Consider the following 16,748-nt stretch of genomic DNA (forward strand, 5'->3'; position numbering starts at 1 on the left):
AGGTCTTCAATGTAGCGAGAAATTCCCGCACCCGGAGGCGTCCTTCAGCTGGCCCCTAAACAAATATATACTAGTTCAGTGATAATGAACGCCATACTAATTTCCAAATTGTACACAAGAAACTAAAATTTAAATAATACAAGACTAACAAAGGCCAGAGGCTCCTGACTTGGGACAGGCGCAAAAATGCGGCGGGGTTAAACATGTTTGTGAGATCTCAACTCTCCCCCTATACCTCTAACCAGTGTAGAAAAGTAAAAGCATAACAATACGCACATTAAAATTAAGTTCAAGAGAAGTCCGAGTCTGATGTCAGAAGATGTAACCAAAGAAAATAAACAAAATGACAATAATACATAAATAACAACAGACTACTAGCAGTTAACTGACATGCCAGCTCCAGACTTCAATTAAACTGACTGAAAGATTATGATTTCATCATATGAACATCAGGCACAATCCTTTCCGTACGGGGTTTAGTATCATACCATCATAACATATATGAGAAGAACATAACCCGTGTCATGCCAACAACTGTTTTTAGAATAAATGTGTTTAGTTCCGACGCAAAGACCTTATCAGTGACTCAATATTAACGCCAAAATATGCAATCTTTAATGACTTGACAACAGTATCGTAATTATATCCCTTCTTAATAAGTCTATTCAAAGGTTTTGTAAGTTTATGAGGTGAATTTAGATTGTATGTACTCTAAAAGATCTTTGGAATTTTTAAGTATCCACATCTGATTCACGCCACCTCTAGAATAGGCAGTTTCACAATAACTTTGAAGCCCGTCTTTGACTGCTGATAAAATTGATGTTAATAATTAAGAAAGGGGTTTCGTGGAGCACTTGGAAGACCCAGCAATATACCGTTGTTTGTAAGGACACTTATGTAGTTTAGGTATCCAATACAGTGATGGAAGATCCAGTTCTTAATCTTTGGTTGAAATACCAAAGGAACAAAGAACAGACCTATGATTATCCAGGATTTCCTCTTTTGTAAGTGTCGTGAGGGTATATGTTGAGTTTCCAAGTGAATTGTCTATACCTAATTCTTTTATCAAGCAATTAATGTAATGACTTTTACAGACAAAAACGATGTTATTTGGGGATTTTTCTGCGGGGACGACAACATATTTATCATGGAGGTCGGATAGGTGTTTAACAACATTTGGGTCTTTGAAGATTGACGTAGCATGGGCATTGATGGACCCATTCAGTTTCTTAATTCTGATTTGTATTAACGACCTCACTGCCTTAATCTATTCGGATAGAGTGTCTACGTCTTCCTTCTCGCGCTTAGTCCATTGCCTGGCATAATCCTCGACTGAATCCATCAAAATTTTAAAGTTGTATTTCCAATTGATGGATTTAGGCTCACGATATTTCGGACCTTTCGATAAAACATTTCGTAGAGAAGTGTTATTAACAATGTTAAGGTCACCGGTAATAACGTGGCCGGCAGGATTATATGTGAATTGGGAACTAGCACAAGTGCAATCAGGAGGTTTAGACTTGAAGTCGTCAATATCGAGATCCTACAAAACGCGTTTGTAATTGAAAATTTTAGTTGCAATAGGTTTGGTATAGGTATAAGAAATTATTGGTACAGACTGGTCTTTGAAATAAGGAGGTATTTTAGATTGAACCAATTTATGATGAAGGATATTGCCTAGGTTGACGCCATCGAGACCTTTATTGGCAAAGGAAAGATTTAGAAAAGTTTAGAAAAGTTTAGAAAATTTTAAACTGCTTTGACAGTTTTTAACAGTTATTTAGGCATTTTCCCCTAACATTTTATCAATAAACACTACATCTACTTAATTGATATCTACTGTAACTGTATTTGATAGGTTTAAGAAATATTTCCCGTTTCAAGAACAATGTTTGAATATGTTGAATGGTAATTAATTAAAAATCATCAACTAACCCATGTACTATTGGTTAATAGTTCACCAGACTGAGGGTCAAATTTAAGGTTTTCTGACAGACAATATCCAAGTCCCATTGTAAAAGCACCTTCAATTTGTCCTATATCTACCATCGGATTCATACTGGAAACATTAAAGATACATATATTATACATGTGGCAATATATAGCCCAAACCAGGGCCAGAGAATCAAAGATTTGCATCAGGGAGATGTATTCCTCTATTAATTTATAAATCTAACATGTATAGAAAATTCAAATAACACAATATCTATATTTAGTGTATGAGTTAGATTATAATTCCATAAAGTTAACATATACTGGTTGTCGTTATCGATGTGGTTCAAAAGTGTTTCTCATTTCTAGTTTTTTATATAGATTAGACAGTTGGTTTTCCTGTTTGTATGTTTTATAAATAGTCATTGTTTGGGGTCCGTATAATTTGTTGTTCGGTGTAAGCCGAGGTACATTGTCAAAGACCGTACATTTTGTACTGTGACCTTTAATAAGTAACTTTTAGAAATTGTGACTTTGATGGAAAGATATGTCATTGGTACTCATACCACATTTTTAATATCTATATACGAGATACCTTTCCCCGCAATCGAACAGCATGTCTACTCTATTGATAAGGTATTGTCCAGTAAGTACATCTAGTTCCACTTCAGTGCAGGTAACACCATACGAATTGTATTGTGGTTCCTCTAAAAGCGTCCCAGGCTCGAAGGTACTATAAGTAAAGTATATGTTAATTAACGTTATTTGTAGCTTTGTATGCATTAAACAATAAAGCTTCGGAGTCGACCTTGCATACTATTTTCTGTTGTTTGAATCGTTGATTAAAACATTCAATTGCATTTTTCGCTGAAAGTTGTTAGTGAAAATACAAGTGAACTAATCACTGGAATATAAACATTTGGCTATATATTTATCGAAAATGGGTTACAATATTATTGTTTTTAATCTTGTTCAATACAATTGGTATGTAAGTTATCCGTCTTTTAAACTGTGGTATAATTTTGTTATGCTCATTTTTGTCTATGTTCACATCGAAACATTAATTCTTTACGTTCCGTTGGTAAATGTTTGTCTCAACATTTATATGGGAGTTACTAAGAAGTAGTTACAAACATGCAAAAATCCTTTATTCGTCTTACAGCAACAAATTTCCTAACTAAAAATATAAACAAATTAAAACCAGAAGGCAAATTCAAAAAGAGGGCCACTTGGAAAACTAAAGTGAAACAAAGAACAACTATAGAACAAATAAATGCTTACACATATCTGGCAGACAGGTCCACTTTATCCAAAAGACATTTCTGGGTCAAGTCTTTCCATGAAGGGTTCTGCATTTTAGCTTTCACTGGTGCCATCCTTGATCTTAATGCCGTGCAACAATTCAATACAGCCTGCAACCATTCAAAATAATTTTTAATGATGTATAAAGTAGATACATATCATCTAAAAAAAATCATTTCAATTCAATATTGAATATCATTGGATTTGGAAAAAGATCAACATTCTTGCATGTAAAATAAAAATAATTTGTTTACCAACTTTACTAAAAACTTAGAATTGATAAATTGAATGTCTCAGCTGAAAGTACGTATAATCATATATATATTCATATTCGATAATTAAAGCATTACATAAAAATTCATCTTTAATAACAAAATATATGAATTTAAAATGACTTAGAAATTTAAACAGGAGTTTTTATACTTTTCAAACATTTCAGTGTCCAAAAATGCGAACGGTCTTGTCCTTACCAAACAGCACAGTTCACTGCCAATACTTCCACCGGTTACAAAATCATTAGCATTTGATGTTGTCTGGGTTGATTTAACACTTATAATGTCAATTGGCACACCGAGCTCGAATGCGCAAACTTGTGCTACCTTAAAAATAAATAATAAAAAATAATCATGTTCATTTATTTATAATGACACTTCTAGTTTATAAAATAACTGTTTTAGTTATCAAATCTATATACTACTGATATTTTTGAAAAAAAATAATAGATTTTATATATGATTCGAATAGAAAACTGTACTATTATTTTAAAACATTTATATATTTATGGTTGTCTAGATCTTATTTCATTGAATGATTAATATTGGCACACGAATACCTTTTTCCTTGACATAACAGTGTAATTAACATAAACTGATATTTAATTACTTGCTTGAGGCCTAGTGGCATTCCTGCATTTGCGGAACGCGAAATTCTGCATATAGTGAATTACATTCACACCCGATACTCAAACTAAAATCCCTATACTTAAATATCAAACACTTAACGAAAAGATGTGAATATGAGTTTTATTTATTAAATAATTTATGTTCGTTTGAGCTGGCAAATTAGAATATAAAGAATGAATAATAGCAGGTTAAAAGTATAAAGAATAGAAAAAAATGGCATAAAACATTAAATACTACAAATCTAAAGGACCCTATCCAAACACAAGTTAAACACATTGGCGTCATGCAGTATATGCGCGGTTGCATGGTCATCACTGTTTCCTAAATTTTTCAATGAATTGACATAGTTTATAAACGGGTATTATGTGCATGCTTGCAATTGAATACCTATATATGCATTGCTGTTGATATAATGTTTACGATTTAGAAATCTTACTCTATATTTTCATCTGATATTATTAGTTACATAGTGCGCTTCTAACCTAACGCGATATATATGGTGTCACTTGTACACTGTTTAACGGCTTGATCGTCCTGACTATCTTAACCTATGTTGTTTAGACTAGTTACCTATCAACGTGGTTAACTGTACAGTACTTAATAGTATAAAAACATACTTCTTTTTGTCCACGCAAAAACAAATGCAAACATTGACAATTTGTTAGCTTTAAATGTGTTTTATGAATTTATTTCAATCGTTCAAAATGAATTCACTCGTCTTTTGAAACCTTTCAGATTGCTCAACAATTTTTTGCTTATTAAAATAAGCTGCGCCTACTAACCAAATATGAAATATGCACGTTTTTATTTTTCTTTAATTAGAGATCTTCTGTTTAGAATTTTCCTTGAATTCGGTACGTTTGTCATTTATTTTTTGCAATTTTGCCTATCAATTATTTTCATTTTAGGAGTTTGAAGCATTGCTCTGTTTGTAAAATGCAAACAACTTGAGTACCTTTGTGTTGATCCCTTGTCCCATTTCAACTCCACCGTGGGAGATAGATATACTCCCATCCCAGGCATATATATTTACAATTGCATTGTAATGAATGTAAATATAACTTATTTCAAACTTCATTGGAACAACGGATAATCCTTTTTTCTTCCACCTGTTTGCCTGTAATATTATGTTAAATTATATCAATCGTCAAATAAAATGTATTTAACATGTAATAATAGTTTCTGTATTTGGTGCAAAACATCACCCATTGGTTTAAAAATTGTAGCGTGTTTGCTAAAACTACCCATTTTAGACCTTCATGCCAGCCTTGATGTCGATTATTTTGAGAGGTTTAAGCTAGCTATAAAACCAGGTTCAATCCACCATTTTCTACAAAAGAAAATGCCTGTACCAAGACAGAAATAAGACAATTGTTATCCATTCGTTTGATGTGTTTTCTCATACTATTTTGCTATTCGATTAAGGATTTGAATTTTCCTCGGTGTTCAGTATTTTTGTCCTACGCGACATATCATAAAACTGGAGCGATGAGAGATCGGTTTTTTATTTGATTGCCGCCTAACTACCATACACTTTTTTCCTTTTTAAATCCAGGCAATAGACAGAAACATCATAAATGATTCTCTTTTGTTATATCAGGTCGTCTTTAAGAATGTACTTAGGTAAAATTAGAAAAATCAAGAGTTTAAAATTGATACTATAAGTTGGAAAAGCATTAATTAAGAAACAAATTAAGCTGAAAATATTGATAGGTCATGGAGGTCCTTTTCAAGATATTTGATTTTTAAAATATGGCGGGAAAAAGCTAACTCGGACTTTTACCTTATATTTGCATTATATTTGCATTGGTATTATTAGGGTCTCAAAAGAAAAAAAAATCAAAAATCTGCTGACATTTTGGTATATGGTTTATGAGCTATTGAAGTTATAAATATGAATAAATAAATGGGTGTTATGGGGCAAAATAGTATATGTTGTATTGTATGGGAAAAGACCTACGGGTCCGAACATTTGACACAAGTTCCAAAATCTCACCTTAGTACATCCTTAAATGACTATGGTGTGGTTGGCATATCTTACCCAGTCTAAGTATACTTTAAAGTTATCACCTCTAGGTACTTATTAAACGGATATATAATTCCAGCACTTTCCTATTGTTTAAAACCACCTTTTTTGGTCCCTTTTGAAGGTTTTGTAGTCGGTTATAATACAATTGGTCTATATCTAAAATCTCATTTTTCTTCTTTTTTTAAACCTATATAACTCATCTGTGATTGTTTTATTGATAAAAAATCAATATTAACTGATATGAGAAATGCTAAAAACAAATTGGATTGAAGGATTAATGTAAAATACCTGATTGAATGCCTGGACTGATGTCTGTCTCTGTTTTACTCCTGCTGATGTCATCAAGTCTGTGGTCAATTGCCTGATATTGCAATACGGGAGTGGCCTATTATGTGGTGTTGTCTGCAAGTATAAGACGTTATTCCTATTGAACATATAAATTATTGCTTATTGTATATAACCATATACAGACTGCATCTTGTTGATAAAGACATTTATTTTTTCAAAATACTGTCTTGAATACATTGGTCACTTTCTTTGGGATAAAATTAAGAGGAGTCTCTCACGTAATTAGTTAGGATTGTTAGTTTATCTATTGATCATTATGTTTTCATATATTGTAGAAGAAACATTTCAACACAATGCGCACTTGGTTCGATTATCTTTTCACATTTTTTTTATCAGTTAACATGACACAATTTCTAAACTCATTTCTATTCGAGGTCTTACTCACTTCATCTGAATCCGTGTATTTCTCTAAGATATAAAAACAAAGGGAGCAATGGCAGTTTCAGAATTTGAAGAACCATGGGTAATTTCATTGTGTGTACCCCAAAACGAAAATTACGTCATGTCCTTGGTTAAATTTTCATAGTTTATGACATTTTTAAGGTGGTACCTAACACTACAGGGAGATAACTCTGTAAAGCCAGCTAAACGTTTTAAATACATTGTGTTGTAAAGGTAACACTAAGCTTCTCAATGATCAAAGTTGGTGTTTGTCAAACTGCTATATAACCAGTGTAATTTTTCTGATAAAACGGTTGGTTCAAAGTTTTTGAAATTTTTATATTTTTGTTAAAGGGTCAAAGTAAATACTTTGTCAAATTTCTATGAAAATTAAACGAGCCAAATAAATTTTAGTGAAAGTGTTGGGTACCACCTTAAACAATTAAGAAATTTTGGTGCACACTTTTGAAAATATTACCCAGAAATGCAATACATTCTGAAACGGCGAATTGATTAGACATTTATTTTAAAAACAATGTCTTAAATACATTGGTCACATAGAAAAACGAGAAATTATTACAAAAGCCCCTCCATGAAGTTACTTGGAACTCGGAATTATTTGCTTTTCTTATATTGGAGTGTTATTAAGCTTTATTTTGAATGTGCAATAAATGGCAAGGAATTTCTCAAAAGATGTTAAATTAACGTACCTGTCCCTTTTGATACAAATTAAGAACCCTGACATCTGTTGGGTCCAATTGTAATTCCTTTGCAATATGTTCCATAATTGATTCCATGATAAATATACCTGGAGTTGAACCTGTTGAATATTTTAAGGCATTTACAATTATCCATTATCATATAATCATTTATTGTCATAAAGTACTTTCAAATCAATTCTTGTAGTTCGTCGGATTGTTGTAAATATAATGGAATTGTGTGTGGCTGTCATACAAGTGAGAGTTAAAGCAAGTCATAACTCCAGGTTCAATCCATTGTATTATACATTAATAAATGTCTGTTCCAAGTCAAGAATATGATATTTGTTTTCCATTTATTTGATGTATTTGAGCTTACAATTTTGCCATTTGATATGGGCCTTTCCGTTGAGTTTACCTTAGAGTTCGATTATTTTGTTATTTAATTACTTTTTGATAGATTGTACGCTGGTGTACTAAATTTATCTGACCAACCAACGGGTAAAAAGTATCTCTTCCGGTCAAAAGTATACACACAAAATCCGCTGGTATATACATTTTTATATAAAGTCAAATATATCATGGAGTGCAATCACACATAGGAAGTATTACAATGGGTTAGGGGTATCTCTTCCTATCAAAATATATACACACAAAAGCCGCTAGTATATACATTTTTATATAAAGTCAAATATATCATGGCGTGCAATTGCACGGAGGGATTATAACAATGGGTTGGGGGTATCTCGTCCTATCAAAATATATACACACAAAAGCCGCTGGTACATGTATGTTCAAGTCAAATAAATAAAGATGTGCAATCGCACGTAAGGAATATTACAATTGTAAGAATTTTATATGGCAATCGGTCAGGAAGTATAATCTTTTTACTGTTTAGATGTCTGTAAAAGCTGTGCACTGCTTTGTTTTCACTAAACTGATATGAATGATATCATGTAAAATTAATTTATTTCTGAAAATGTCACTGATTGTGTTTATGATAGCATGATTCGTATAAATATGTTTACTTTTATGAACACATAGCCTTTGACCTTTGTTAGACTTGTATGGTTTTTTTTTAAATTTTAGTTCATTTATATGTTTTGGAGTTCAGTGTAATGTTTCTTTTCTCTGAACTAGTACAGTTTTATTAAGGGCCAACTGTTTTTTTCTCGATGCGACCCATTGTTGGCCTTTGGGTGTTTCCTGTTCTTTTGTTGGGTTGTTGTCTCTTTGACATATTCAATTCTAATTTCTATGGGTATGGGCATTCGCAATTATCAATATATAAATAAGGGCATTATTTTTGAAATTTGGTTAAATGACATATTACTTTTACCTGGTGCTCTGCAGTACGTATTACAAGGTTTATTCGTTTTGACTGTTTTCGGGTTAATTTTCCAGTTCTCACAGTAGTAAGCTGTATACAAAAAAACTATCATATGATTTTTTACCAAAAAAACAGTGAATACAATTTCAATATAAAATGAAAAAGGATGTTTCCTTAATTTATAGATAGAAAAAAAATGTGTCTGTTTACATTTAATAACATGACACTAACAAAAAGTATACTGTTTTATTATATAATATGTATATGTTACAGGCATTTTCTAAATTTAGGCATTTTGTAAAATGACTGAAATTTTTATGCATTTTCTAAATGTAAGGCATTTTACAAAATGCCTAAAAGATAAGAAACTGAATGGAATGCACTCAATATTTAACGACTTGAAATTTCAAATAGATAATTCTGTTCTATCATTAAATCATTTACATAAACACTGAAGATGACTTTTATTTGTTGCTACTTGTAATGTTTGGGTGACAGCGACTGTTATATATTTGTCCTGACTTTTTGCAAAGACAACTCTTAGTGTTACATCTAGTCTTACCACTAGCATTACAGCCACATGTTGTGTAACCCTGACTCTCACGTAAAGAAACTTTACTGAAAGCTTTTCTAAAGGATATTTCATTATCAAAATTGCAGGATTGAATAACAATAACCAGACAGTTCAAACTGATTCCTGGTGTAAAGTCCACCTTGTATTCCATCTTTAATTTCCAGTTCAATGAATTGGTGCATGCTAAATTTCCAGTGGCTAATATGTCATGCATATTCAATAAGTCTATGAGACAACTTAATGGTAAAAGAAGTTGTTAACTCATTTTTTATGTGATTATGTCCTTGTTTTGACTTGACCATTTGTTAAAATATTACTTGGGTGCATCATATTTTTATTTTCAATATTTTGCTAGATGAGCAATTCAGGAGTAGTTTCACAAAAAAATTACGACTAAGTTTGATCGCAAGTCATGAGCAAACCAGTATACTTACGACCGATCTTATTAATAAGGTTTTTGGTGAAACGGACTCCTAGCTCCAAAGAGTCTACAGAATTGACACTTGTTTTGAAAACTTTTAAATAAGTTAAAACTCAACAGAAGAAATGCACTTAGTTTTTGCATATGATAAAAATCCGAGAAATGTCACTTTATTCCAAATTTAAATTTGTTCAAAATAGTTTCATAGTTTTCTCTGTTCCATATAACACTTTTCTGATAATAATCAACATTTTCAATTAGTTGGTTTGTAAATCTTTGTTCAGGTGTAAGAACAAAAATGCCCTTCTTCCATAATGAAAGAAGATGATCATTAATGAACAACAGAGTTAGTACAAACTCATAGTTGTTGCTCTATGGAGTTTCTAATTATAGACATTAAAAACTAGTAAAACATGAAAACTTAACCTGCAGGCTACATTTTTAAAGAATAATCTTAACTCTATTTTACTCAACCCTTTTTTGTAGCTTGACAATATATTTCTATCATCTATTTCATTTATTTCATACGACACAATTTGCCTGAAACAGACCAGGCGATTTGTGAAATTTTGATTTTAAATTTCAGGCATTTTACAAAATGACTAGGTTTTTTTAGGCATTTTGTAAAACACCTGTCAACTTTAGGCATTTTAGAAAATGCCTGAAAAGTCAGTTATTTTACAAAATGCCTAAATTTAGAAAATGCCTGTAACATATATAAATCAGGTATCAATAATATTGAACAAAAAGAGACTTGTAAAATTTACTGTAAATTGCTTATGAATACATCGCTCTGAAACAATCTATTTCAGATCATGTTTTTGACAAAGAGTCACACATTAATTTTGATGAACTGTAATTTCTCCGAACGATTTTTTTTTTAATCTACAGTAAAAGTAAATGGAAATTTATGACACTAAAGAAAATATGACCAATATTTTCTGTGATAAACAGTTTTTGAACTGCACCCTTTTCCCCAAAAAAAACGTATGTTCTTAATTCCCAATGGAGCAAAAACTGAACAGAAGCTTGTATTCTTATGAATATTAACTTCCTAAATGAACCCTAAAAGTTAAATGCTTGTTATCTGTATTTTATATACTTTTTTTCTTATCTTGTAATTGTAAATGAATGTCGATAAATGCCACTAGATTGTGTTGGACATCAAACGTAAGAAAGCAAATTGTCAAAACAACAGGTGATCGATAAAGACAAAGGTCACAATTGAAACCTTCCAAAATATCTAATATTAGCTAATTGACACAGTAATGACAAACCCTTATTCTCATAAAAACTATTTAGCATTCATTTTACCATTATCGATGAATCCATATACAGAATATAAAGTATTGTCATTTCCGTTGTATCCTACATCTGCATACAGTGTCATCTTGATTCCATTCAATTTCCCCTGGTCAGTACATCCAACCTAATGTTAGATAAATTAATGTTATTCACTTTAAGTTACTTTTATAAATGAATAGATGTTAACATGAGAATCAATGTATAGAGCTTCTCTAATCTTAGTAAGAGTGTTACATTTGTAGGTTAATGGTTTGATGCATTTTCAAATTTATCTGATGCTAAGAACGAAGGGAAGTTTAAAACAGTTTACATTTGATTTTGAGCTTTTATGTAAATATTACAAAATATCCTCATAAAAGATAACAAATATTTCAACTATCCCAATACAATTTTGTCTGCAGCTATTATTGTTCGCCATTAATATTCATGTAAAACTGGCTCCCGGTAAATCTGCAAATGAATACTATTTGAACTAAAGATCAACTGACAAACTATGAATTACTATCTTAGTTTGATGCGACTGTCGTACAAGTAAGAGGTTTAGCGCAATAAAACCAGGTTCAATCCATTTGAAAATGCCTGTACCAAGTCAGAAATATGACAGTTGTTTTCCATTCGTTTGATGTGTTTTTTCATTTAATTTTCCCATTTGATTAGGGACTTTCGTGTTAAATTTTCCTCGGACTTGAGTATTTTTATGATTTTACTCTTTACATCAATTGCTCCGTGGATATATAAAGTGTCAAGGACGATGCTATAAACAATAAATATGGCCATATGGTTAAAAAACGGGTTAAACATTTCCACTAGAAAGAACTACATCTTCTTTTGTGCTTCTGTTGATACATACGAACACTGAAAAGAGTAGGTTCAGTAAGACTCCTTTTTTGCCCCAAAATATAGCAGTTTTACAAAGTTGTGAAAATGTAATCTTTTATCTATCTATTTGAAAGAAGAATGCTTCTGCTACATAAATATGGGCTGTTTTTGATAGGTCAATGCACAAATATCGGGTACTAGCATCATTAAGGCATGCTAAATTACTAAAATCTTCACAATTTCAGCATTTAAGTTAATTTTTAGACGGTTTCCGTCTTAAATGAAAGTGGCCGCATTCGTGTTCATCCATTATATTGAAATGCATCGTATCTAATGATAATACATAATATATATAAAGATTGAGGATAAACACGGATGCGGCCATTTTCATTTTTTACAAAAATGATCTAAAAGTTTTTGTGCATATTTGATAGATTTTTAATATTTAAGATTAAATCGGAGCGTTTTTAATGACTAAATCAGTTAAAATCTTTCACATTAAATAATTGAATCAACTGAAATAGGCACTTAGTGTTTAAAAAGTGTTCAAAATATTTCGTTAGATGAACCTGAAATTTGAGGTCAAAATCAGCCCTTACCGGACCTACTCCTTTAAATATCATGGCATAAGACATACTGTATAGTCAGCTCTATAAGCAAGTCGTCCTCCAAGCATCTTCATTTGAGTGTGAAATTCCAAATTCAGTTTAACAGGCCTGTAATTGAATAGTATTGTATGTTTTTTTTTTTAAATATATCTTTCTCGAAGTTTTCTTTAAAGATCTCGTTTCATAGTTTTCAATACAGAAATGTCGAGAGAATATGTTACTTATTTATCGAGTTACTTTTTATTAGAAAACGAAAAATGATTAATTTCGTGGATTTTAAGACAAATACGTAATTGAAATATGACGTAAAGATCTTGTCTTTGATTAAACATATCTATTTTTACATGTTATGTATTCATTGATATTTTAAAACGTATGACTCAAGCTAAGAAACATATAATCAATTATGAAATATGATAATTATCTAAACCTGTTCAAAATGTGTGCTGCCAGCGCACAACCCGCAGACACTATATAATTCCTTGTTATTTTAAATCCAAATGCTCCACCTAGTCTTTTAACCTTTACATTAATTCTGAAATATGTTAAGTATATAAGAATTAATAAAAGAACGATACTAGCAAAACTAACATTGAATGCTTGCAAATTGTATATATTTTGCGTTCAACAATATTATTCGGTAGGCTAATTGATAATTTTATCAAGTAAGGAGCCTGAAATTCAGTGGTTGTCGTTTATTGCTCTGTCACTTTTTTTTTTTCCTTCATTGTTTTTGTACATTAATGAGGCCGTTAGTTTTTTTGTTCGACTTGTTTTTTTGGGTCTCTTTAGCTGACTGTGCGATATGGGACTTGTTTATTGTTGAAGGCCGTACCGTGACCATTAGCTGTAAATGTCCGTGGTATTTGTTTTCTTGATGAGAGTTTTCTCATTGGCAATCATACCACATCTTTTGTTTTATATATTATGTTAAACACATTGAGCCAAATCATAATAATATATATCCCTTTAAGCTGGGGTCACACATTCAAGATTTTTACTACCGTCCTTGACAGGACCATTCCCGATTAAAATTTATTAAAAGTCTGATCAGGATCCTGTGAATCGTCGATGGAAATTCAAACTCAAATTAAAATTTGTAAAAAAAATAATTTGATCACGACAACAATCAGATAGTGTTCAGGAAGTGTCGATATTCAACCGTTTCTAAGCGAATTAGTCCCGATAATCCCGTTCTGAATCCGCTTCTGATCCGATTTGTATTTTTCGCCAGGTAAAATTCGACCGAGTTTGTCACGACTGCGTCCCGACTTTACCGAATGTAATCCGACAGAGATCAAACAGTGACCAGACAGTGAACCGACCTTGACGGAGGTTATCCGTTCGAAAACTGTCGGCATATTCGGGATGATCAGGTACTGTCGGAACGTAATCCTATCACGGTCCGTTCTATCGCATTGCAAACGGCTTTATCTGGTCTCAGTCGTATTGTATTCTGTAATTGTCGGAACTCTGACGTGGGTATCATTGACGAATTTCGTATTAATAACGGGACTGTTTCGGAACGGTTTCGGCAAAAAACGGTTCGCAATCGACAAGATCTGGATGCAATCTGGACTTAATCGGCAGAAAAACAGCTATGAAAAAATTCTCCAGATCAGTCCCGTTCCACAGGACACCGTCCAGAATACTTAAGACATTGTTCGGAATTCGATCCGATACAGCAGAATATGTCACGACATAGCTACGTTTGTAATCCGACTAGACAAAATCGGCTGAGTTGCCCCGAATGTTACGGGACGCACCTTACTGTCGGGGTGCTTTGCCGAACTATTCAGACCCTTCCCGACCCATAGGAATCTGTTACGAACTAAAACGACTGCGTTCAGACAATGATAGGACATTCCGGATCATTGTGGATACTAATCCGACTTTTTCACTTTTCGTGTCGTATTGCTGTCTGATCTCAAACGGGAGCAATAATCGGCAATGTGTGAACCCCGCATTAAAGACTATTGAATTTGAAACTTATTTGGATTTTTTTTACTTTTTCTTTTTCAATTTTTTTTTATAGTTGTCATTGAGATGAAAACGTTTTGTATATTCAATATATAAAGAAAATAAATGTAGATAAAATAAATATTACTGCAACACAAAATCTAAAGAAATAAAACTAATCAAGGTACAATTTAGACTAATTAAGGCCTACCATAGTAAACTTTAAATATAACAACAAGGACAAAATCAAACATATAACTAAAGGTTCTGTAGTATATTAATAAGCTCATTGTGTGTGTCAAATTTTAAAAGTAGATTTTGATTTGAAGGATATTCGATGTATAAACCATCTGTTAGGACTCCTGTTTTTTTCATGTTCATGACTCACGAGCTTTTAATGTGTTATGATAATTCACCATTATATGTTTTATACTATGCCGCTAAAAAAAATACCTGCTTTGGGGAACTCCTAAAACCAGTGCAACAGCTCTTTGTGAGTTGTCAATCCACTGAGTAGACGTCTCAACATCCATTCCTTCTGGTGAAGGTTTGCAGTAACTGATCTGTTTTATATATCAATATTCACATATGGAATTATTCTCACACAACTTAGGACACTTTTGAAAAACTTTTTTTTCTGATATAAATTATTAAGAATATGAAATTGATATATCTAAATTTTTAAGTTTTGATAGAAAGTTCCATTCATACATACCTGTGTTTCCATGGGAAAATGTTTCTGTTCGCCAAATTGTATGCTTCCAGTTATTTGTTTGGTGCTATTAGTGATTGCAGCTGTAAGAGGTAAATCCAAAATGATTTAGAATATAAAACTAACTGTGAGTGTTACACTTGATGACTAATAATTTCGTATTGTCCATTGTAAAGTCTACATTCTTACAGTGCAAACTAGATGATAAAAACATAAAAAAAAAGCTGTAACAAAACACTCTAACTTCGTCCTTAATCAACATTGACTAGGGGAATTTGAAAGTAACGTAAAATTAAAAGTTACCAGTACAGTTTATAGTGGTTCCTAACACTTTCACTTCAATCAATTTGGCTAGTTTAATTTTCATTAATTTTTGACAAAGTATTTACTCTGACCCTTTTACAAAAATATCAAAATTCCAAAACATTTGAATCAACCATTTTATCAGAAACATTTCACTGATTATATAGCAGTTTGACAAATCTTTATTTTAATCATTGAGAAGCTTACTTTTCCCTTAACACAACATAATTAAAACGTTTAGCAGATTTTACAGAGTTATCTCCCTGTAGTGTTAGGTATCACCTTAATCATATTTTGCAATAAAAAAAAGTTGACATAAAAAGAATAGCAAAAAACTCCAACACAATTACACAGTCCAACGAACCCCACCAACCTCCAATACCCAAATATTTCGAGAAAAAAGACAAAATGAACAAAGAAAAATAATAAAATAGTCTTGATTAGACGAATCTGAACCTGTTGCAAGCTTATAACCTAATATTTCAATAATAAGATAAATTCAGATTAAAAAATATTACTTACTTTATAGAGTGACGTTACTCAATACATATAGTTAAGATTCAAAACTTGCTACTTAGGGGGAGGGAAGAACAAGGATTGCATTAAGTAAGAATATGACATTATTCGAAAATGTGTTCCATAATTACAAGTAGTTATTTTAAGGAGGGAAAATATTCAGTGATGAAACTGAAACACTCAACAATGTCAAAGCATGAAGAGGAAAAACAGGACCACAAATTAAAATTCCATACAATTGTAGCTGTCAGTTTATGTTTTATTTATTTCCACGTATTAAAGTGTTTAAGGAAAATATACTACATCTATCATTTATGCTAAAGTTTTGTCAGTTACGGACAAATTGTGTCTTACTTTGAGCGTCTCCTTTCGTCAGAGGATAAATGTCTGGTAAAAATGATCCCTTGTTTATTCCATCATCTAAAGACAGAATAGGGGTTTTCTTATCAGAATATGTCACCTGAACTTGTTTGGCAGCTCTGTTTGCTGTTTCTTCATCCACTGAAATTAAATAGTGCAAAATCAAAATGACTCTTTAATATATCGTCATATAAATAGTTTTAATGGTGTGTATAATTTATTTGTTTAAATGGCACAAAACAAGAAAAA

At 31.8% G+C, this 16,748-nt stretch overlaps 1 protein-coding gene across 1 annotated transcript in view; it reads right to left on the bottom strand.

The window, feature by feature from the left end:
- Positions 1 to 16,748, bottom strand: part of LOC134685310 (uncharacterized) — a 39,649-nt gene that overhangs the window by 4,822 nt on the left and 18,079 nt on the right. Inside the window, exons 19-32 of the mRNA XM_063544967.1 lie at positions 16,494 to 16,640; positions 15,324 to 15,403; positions 15,062 to 15,171; positions 13,080 to 13,184; positions 12,679 to 12,757; positions 11,232 to 11,346; positions 8,932 to 9,012; positions 7,605 to 7,714; positions 6,454 to 6,567; positions 5,092 to 5,253; positions 3,705 to 3,833; positions 3,214 to 3,344; positions 2,528 to 2,665; positions 1,936 to 2,059 (exon numbers count right to left, since the gene is read on the bottom strand). Coding sequence (XP_063401037.1) covers positions 1,936 to 2,059; positions 2,528 to 2,665; positions 3,214 to 3,344; positions 3,705 to 3,833; positions 5,092 to 5,253; positions 6,454 to 6,567; positions 7,605 to 7,714; positions 8,932 to 9,012; positions 11,232 to 11,346; positions 12,679 to 12,757; positions 13,080 to 13,184; positions 15,062 to 15,171; positions 15,324 to 15,403; positions 16,494 to 16,640 — 1,625 coding nt within the window. The remainder of the gene's footprint in view (positions 1 to 1,935; positions 2,060 to 2,527; positions 2,666 to 3,213; positions 3,345 to 3,704; positions 3,834 to 5,091; positions 5,254 to 6,453; positions 6,568 to 7,604; positions 7,715 to 8,931; positions 9,013 to 11,231; positions 11,347 to 12,678; positions 12,758 to 13,079; positions 13,185 to 15,061; positions 15,172 to 15,323; positions 15,404 to 16,493; positions 16,641 to 16,748) is intronic.

This window comes from Mytilus trossulus, chromosome 9 (genome assembly GCF_036588685.1).
Source record: "Mytilus trossulus isolate FHL-02 chromosome 9, PNRI_Mtr1.1.1.hap1, whole genome shotgun sequence".
Taxonomy (NCBI): domain Eukaryota; kingdom Metazoa; phylum Mollusca; class Bivalvia; order Mytilida; family Mytilidae; genus Mytilus; species Mytilus trossulus.